Raw genomic sequence first — 7,339 nt, 5'->3', positions numbered from 1 at the left:
ACTCACCCACCCACTCACCCACCCACTCACTTACCCACTCACTCACTCACCCACCCACCCACTTCCTCACTCACCCACTCACTCACCCACTCACACACTCACCCACCAATCCACCCACTCACTCACTCACCCACTCACTCACCCACCCACCCACTCACCCACCAATCCACCCACTCACTCACTCACCCACTCACTCACCCACTCACCCACTCACCCACCAATCCACCCACTCACTCACTCACCCACTCACTCACCCACCCACCCACTCACCCACCAATCCACCCACTCACTCACTCACCCACTCACTCACCCACTCACCCACTCACCCACTCACCCACTCACCCACCCACTCACTCACCCACCCACTTCCTCACCCACCCACCCACTCACCCACCAATCCACCCACTCACTCACCCAGTCACTCACCCAGTCACTCACCCAGTCACTCACCCACTCACTCACCCACTCACTCACCCACCCAACCACTCACCCACTCACCCAACCACTCACCCACTCACTCACTCACCCACTCACCCACTCACCCACTCACTCACTCACTCACCCAACCACTCACCCACTCACTCACCCACTCACCCACACACTCACTCACTCACCCAACCACTCACCCACTCACTCACTCACCCACTCACCCACTCACCCACCCACTCACTCACTCACTCACCCACCCACTCACCCACTCACTCACCCACTCACTCACTCACCCACCCACTCACTCACCCACCCACCCACCCACTTCCTCACTCACCCACTCACTCACCCACTCACCAACTCACCCACCAATCCACCCACTCACTCACTCACCCACTCACTCACCCACCCACCCACTCACCCACCAATCCACCCACTCACTCACTCACTCACCCACTCACTCACCCACTCACTCACCCACTCACCCACCAATCCACCCACTCACTCACTCACCCACTCACTCACCCACCCACCCACTCACCCACCAATCCACCCACTCACTCACTCACCCACCCACTCACCCACTCACCCACTCACCCACCCACTCACTCACTCACCCACCCACTCACCCACTCACCCACCCACTCACTCACTCACCCACTCACCCACCCACCCACCCACTCACTCACTCACTCACTCACCCACCCACTCACCCACTCACTCACTCACTCACCCACTCACCCACCCACTCACTCACCCACTCACCCACTCACTAACTCACCCAACCACTCACCCACTCACTCACTCACCCACTCACCCACTCACTCACTCACCCACTCACTCACCCACCCACTCACCCACCCACCCACTCACTCACTCACTCACCCACCCACTCACCCACTCACCCAACCACTCACCCACTCACCCACTCACCCAACCACTCACCCACTCACTCACTCACTCACCCACTCACCCACCCACTCACCCACTCACTCACCCACCCACTCACCCACTCACTCACCCACTCACTCACTCACCCACTCACACACCCACCCACCCACCCACTCACTCACTCACCCACCCATCCACCCACCCACTCACCCACTCACTCACCCACTCACTCACTCACCCACTCACTCACTCACCCACCCACCCACTCACTCACTCACCCACCCATCCACCCACCCACTCACCCACTCACTCACTCACTCACCCACTCACCCACTCACTCACCCACAGGGCGACTCATTCAGGGAGATGGATGACTCACTCACCTCGTCCCCCATCTGTGGGATGAAGGGCGAGCGGCTGGGCATGGTGGACGTCACCCAGGGTGGAGGCAGCCACTCCTCCACCACCTCCACCACTGACTCCCCCTGCAGCCACAACAACCACAACCACCACAACCACCACAACCACCATCATCACCACTACAACCACAACCACCACTATCATTACAAGCACCATCACCACCACCACTAACCACAACCACCATCACCACCACCACCACCAACCACAACCACCACAACCACCATCACCACCACCACCAACCACAACCACCACAACAACCATCACCACCACCAGTGAGTGAGTGAGTGGTTGAGTGAGTGGGTGAGTGTGTGGGTGAGTGAGTGGGTGGGTGGGTGAGTGGTTGAGTGAGTGGGTGAGTGTGTGGGTGAGTGAGTGAGTGGGTGAGTGAGTGGGTGGGTGAGTGGTTGAGTGAGTGGGTGAGTGTGTGGGTGAGTGAGTGAGTGGGTGAGTGAGTGGGTGGGTGAGTGGTTGAGTGAGTGGGTGAGTGTGTGGGTGGGTGAGTGTGTGGGTGAGTGAGTGGGTGGGTGAGTGGTTGAGTGAGTGGGTGAGTGTGTGGGTGGGTGAGTGAGTGGGTGAGTGAGTGGGTGGGTGAGTGGTTGAGTGAGTGGGTGAGTGTGTGGGTGGGTGAGTGGGTGGGTGAGTGGTTGAGTGAGTGAGTGAGTGAGTGGGTGAGTGAGTGAGTGGTTGAGTGAGTGAGTGTGTGGTTGAGTGAGTGAGTGGTTGAGTGAGTGAGTGAGTGGTTGAGTGAGTGGTGAGTGAGTGAGTGGGTGAGTGAGTGGGTGAGTGAGTGAGTGGTTGAGTGAGTGAGTGGGTGAGTGAGTGGTTGAGTGAGTGAGTGAGTGGTTGAGTGAGTGGTGAGTGAGTGAGTGGGTGAGTGAGTGGGTGAGTGAGTGAGTGGTTGAGTGAGTGAGTGGGTGAGTGAGTGGTTGAGTGAGTGGTTGAGTGAGTGGTTGAGTGAGTGAGTGGTTGAGTGAGTGGTTGAGTGAGTGAGTGGGCGAGTGAGTGGTTGAGTGAGTGGGTGAGTGAGTGAGTGGTTGAGTGAGTGAGTGAGTGGGTGAGTGAGTGAGTGGTTGAGTGAGTGAGTGTGTGGTTGAGTGAGTGAGTGAGTGGTTGAGTGAGTGAGTGGTTGAGTGAGTGGTTGAGTGAGTGAGTGGTTGAGTGAGTGAGTGGGTGAGTGAGTGAGTGGTTGAGTGAGTGAGTGGTTGAGTGAGTGGTTGAGTGAGTGAGTGGTTGAGTGAGTGGTTGAGTGAGTGAGTGAGTGGTTGAGTGAGTGAGTGGTTGAGTGAGTGGTTGAGTGAGTGAGTGGTTGAGTGAGTGAGTGGGTGAGTGAGTGAGTGGTTGAGTGAGTGAGTGGTTGAGTGAGTGGTTGAGTGAGTGAGTGGTTGAGTGAGTGGTTGAGTGAGTGAGTGGTTGAGTGAGTGGTTGAGTGAGTGAGTGAGTGGTTGAGTGAGTGAGTGGTTGAGTGAGTGGTTGAGTGAGTGAGTGGTTGAGTGAGTGAGTGGGTGAGTGAGTGAGTGGTTGAGTGAGTGAGTGGGCGAGTGAGTGGTTGAGTGAGTGGGCGAGTGAGTGGTTGAGTGAGTGGGCGAGTGAGTGGTTGAGTGAGTGAGTGGTTGAGTGAGTGGTTGAGTGAGTGAGTGGGCGAGTGAGTGGTTGAGTGAGTGAGTGGGCGAGTGAGTGAGTGGTTGAGTGAGTGAGTGGGCGAGTGAGTGGTTGAGTGAGTGAGTGGTTGAGTGAGTGGTTGAGTGAGTGAGTGGGCGAGTGAGTGGTTGAGTGAGTGAGTGGGTGAGTGAGTGAGTGGTTGAGTGAGTGAGTGGGCGAGTGAGTGGTTGAGTGAGTGGGCGAGTGAGTGGTTGAGTGAGTGAGTGGGCGAGTGAGTGGTTGAGTGAGTGAGTGGTTGAGTGAGTGAGTGGGCGAGTGAGTGGTTGAGTGAGTGAGTGGGTGAGTGAGTGAGTGGTTGAGTGAGTGAGTGGGCGAGTGAGTGGTTGAGTGAGTGGGCGAGTGAGTGGTTGAGTGAGTGAGTGGGCGAGTGAGTGGTTGAGTGAGTGAGTGGTTGAGTGAGTGGTTGAGTGAGTGAGTGGGCGAGTGAGTGGTTGAGTGAGTGAGTGGGTGAGTGAGTGAGTGGTTGAGTGAGTGAGTGGGCGAGTGAGTGGTTGAGTGAGTGGGCGAGTGAGTGGTTGAGTGAGTGAGTGGGCGAGTGAGTGGTTGAGTGAGTGGTTGAGTGAGTGAGTGGGCGAGTGAGTGGTTGAGTGAGTGAGTGGGTGAGTGAGTGAGTGGTTGAGTGAGTGAGTGGGCGAGTGAGTGGTTGAGTGAGTGGGCGAGTGAGTGGTTGAGTGAGTGAGTGGGCGAGTGAGTGGTTGAGTGAGTGAGTGGTTGAGTGAGTGAGTGGGCGAGTGAGTGGTTGAGTGAGTGAGTGGGTGAGTGAGTGAGTGGTTGAGTGAGTGAGTGGGCGAGTGAGTGGTTGAGTGAGTGGGCGAGTGAGTGGTTGAGTGAGTGAGTGGGCGAGTGAGTGGTTGAGTGAGTGAGTGGTTGAGTGAGTGGTTGAGTGAGTGAGTGGGCGAGTGAGTGGTTGAGTGAGTGAGTGGGTGAGTGAGTGAGTGGTTGAGTGAGTGAGTGGGCGAGTGAGTGGTTGAGTGAGTGGGCGAGTGAGTGGTTGAGTGAGTGAGTGGGCGAGTGAGTGGTTGAGTGAGTGAGTGGTTGAGTGAGTGGTTGAGTGAGTGAGTGGGCGAGTGAGTGGTTGAGTGAGTGAGTGGGTGAGTGAGTGAGTGGTTGAGTGAGTGAGTGGGCGAGTGAGTGGTTGAGTGAGTGGGCGAGTGAGTGGTTGAGTGAGTGAGTGGGCGAGTGAGTGGTTGAGTGAGTGAGTGGTTGAGTGAGTGGTTGAGTGAGTGAGTGGGCGAGTGAGTGGTTGAGTGAGTGAGTGGGTGAGTGAGTGAGTGGTTGAGTGAGTGAGTGGGCGAGTGAGTGGTTGAGTGAGTGGGCGAGTGAGTGGTTGAGTGAGTGAGTGAGTGGGCGAGTGAGTGGTTGAGTGAGTGAGTGGTTGAGTGAGTGAGTGGGCGAGTGAGTGGTTGAGTGAGTGAGTGGGTGAGTGAGTGGTTGAGTGAGTGAGTGGGCGAGTGAGTGGTTGAGTGAGTGGGCGAGTGAGTGGTTGAGTGAGTGAGTGGGCGAGTGAGTGGTTGAGTGAGTGAGTGGTTGAGTGAGTGGTTGAGTGAGTGAGTGGGCGAGTGAGTGGTTGAGTGAGTGAGTGGGCGAGTGAGTGGTTGAGTGAGTGAGTGGTTGAGTGAGTGGTTGAGTGAGTGAGTGGGCGAGTGAGTGGTTGAGTGAGTGAGTGGGTGAGTGAGTGAGTGGTTGAGTGAGTGAGTGGGCGAGTGAGTGGTTGAGTGAGTGGGCGAGTGAGTGGTTGAGTGAGTGAGTGGGCGAGTGAGTGGTTGAGTGAGTGGTTGAGTGAGTGGTTGAGTGAGTGAGTGGTTGAGTGAGTGGTTGAGTGAGTGAGTGGTTGAGTGAGTGGTTGAGTGAGTGAGTGGGCGAGTGAGTGGTTGAGTGAGTGAGTGGGCGAGTGAGTGGTTGAGTGAGTGAGTGGTTGAGTGAGTGGTTGAGTGAGTGAGTGGGCGAGTGAGTGGTTGAGTGAGTGAGTGGGCGAGTGAGTGGTTGAGTGAGTGAGTGGTTGAGTGAGTGGTTGAGTGAGTGAGTGGGCGAGTGAGTGGTTGAGTGAGTGAGTGGGCGAGTGAGTGGTTGAGTGAGTGAGTGGGCGAGTGAGTGGTTGAGTGAGTGAGTGGGCGAGTGAGTGGTTGAGTGAGTGAGTGGGCGAGTGAGTGGTTGAGTGAGTGAGTGGTTGAGTGAGTGGTTGAGTGAGTGAGTGGGCGAGTGAGTGGTTGAGTGGGTGAGCGTCTCCATCTCTCTCACCCTGGGTCTCCTCTCCTTGCGTTTGCTGCCACCACCACCTCCACCATTGTCCACCCTCCCTCCCCTCCTCCTCCTGTGTCGGCGCGTCCTCCCGACCCCTCCATTGTGAAGTCGCCCACCCTCCCCCGGACGACTCACGCTGGGCGGTGGACTACCGCGGGGTCGACCACCAGATGGTCGACTATCCAATGGTCGACCACCAGACGGCCGGCCGCCGTGGGGTCGACCGTGAGAGGGTGGAGCGCCACGTGGTGGACTGTCGAGGGGTGGACGCGCGGGGCGAGCGGCGGCGTGCCGGTGAGTCGCCCGGTGCTGCTGGTGGTGTTGTCCACCCCGGCACGGAGTTGTCCACCTCGGGGGCTCCAGGTGGTGGCCGGGGCTCAGCGTCCAATCGGAGAACTCGGTGGACGAGCAGCTGCTAGAGTCAATCACCACCACCACATAGTCCACCACCACCACCACATAGTCCACCACCACCACCACACAGACACCACCACCACATAGTCCACCACCACATAGTCCACCACCACCACATAGTCCACCACCACCACCACATAGTCCACCACCACATAGTCCACCACCACCACATAGTCCACCACCACCACCACATAGTCCACCACCACCACCACATAGTCCACCACCACATAGTCCACCACCACCACATAGTCCACCACCACCACCACATAGTCCACCACCACCACATAGTCCACCACCACCACCACCACACAGACACCACCACCACACAGTCCACCACCACCACCACCACATAGTCCACCACCACCACCACACAGACACCACCACCACATAGTCCACCACCACCACATAGTCCACCACCACCACCACCACATAGTCCACCACCACCACCACACAGACACCACCACCACATAGTCCACCACCACCACCACATAGTCCACCACCACCACCACACAGACACCACCACCACATAGTCCACCACCACCACATAGTCCACCACCACCACCACATAGTCCACCACCACCACCACACAGACACCACCACCACATAGTCCACCACCACCACCACATAGTCCACCACCACATAGTCCACCACCACCACATAGTCCACCACCACCACCACACAGACACCACCACCACACAGTCCACCACCACCACATAGTCCACCACCACCACCACGTCCACCACCACATAGTCCACTACCACCACCACCACACAGACACCACCACCACATAGTCCACCACCACCACCACATAGTCCACCACCACCACCACCACACAGACACCACCACCACATAGTCCACCACCACCACACAGTCCACCACCACACATAGTCCACCACCACATAGTCCACCACCACCACCACACAGACACCACCACCACATAGTCCACCACCACATAGTCCACCACCACCACCACACAGACACCACCACCACCACACATAGACCACCACCACCACTACCACCACCACATAGTCCACCACCACCACCACACAGACACCACCACCACATAGTCCACCACCACCACATAGTCCACCACCACCACCACATAGTCCACCACCACCACCACACAGACACCACCACCACATAGTCCACCACCACCACCACATAGTCCACCACCACCACCACCACACAGACACCACCACCACATAGTCCACCACCACCACATAGTCCACCACCACCACCACATAGTCCACCACCACCACCACACAGACACCACCACCACATAGTC

The 7,339-nt window shown here is 57.4% G+C and overlaps 1 protein-coding gene across 1 annotated transcript in view; it reads right to left on the bottom strand.

Annotated features, from left to right (window-relative positions):
• Nucleotides 1-1,703: 1,703 nt before the first annotated feature.
• LOC144954337 (bromodomain and WD repeat-containing protein 3-like) overlaps nt 1,704-7,339 on the bottom strand; it is a gene marked incomplete at both ends in the record, with an annotated part of 14,382 nt that continues 8,746 nt past the window's right edge. The window contains 2 exons of the mRNA XM_078884855.1: nt 1,704-1,805; nt 5,638-6,052. Of these exons, the coding sequence (XP_078740981.1) occupies nt 1,704-1,805; nt 5,638-6,052 (517 nt within the window). The remainder of the gene's footprint in view (nt 1,806-5,637; nt 6,053-7,339) is intronic.

The sequence above is a fragment of the Lampetra fluviatilis genome, unplaced genomic scaffold, assembly GCF_964198595.1.
Source record: "Lampetra fluviatilis unplaced genomic scaffold, kcLamFluv1.1 SCAFFOLD_1415, whole genome shotgun sequence".
In the NCBI taxonomy this organism is placed as follows: Eukaryota; Metazoa; Chordata; class Hyperoartia; order Petromyzontiformes; family Petromyzontidae; genus Lampetra; species Lampetra fluviatilis.
The sequence above is the reverse complement of the archived record's forward strand: the minus strand, read 5'-3'. Positions and strand labels throughout refer to the sequence as shown.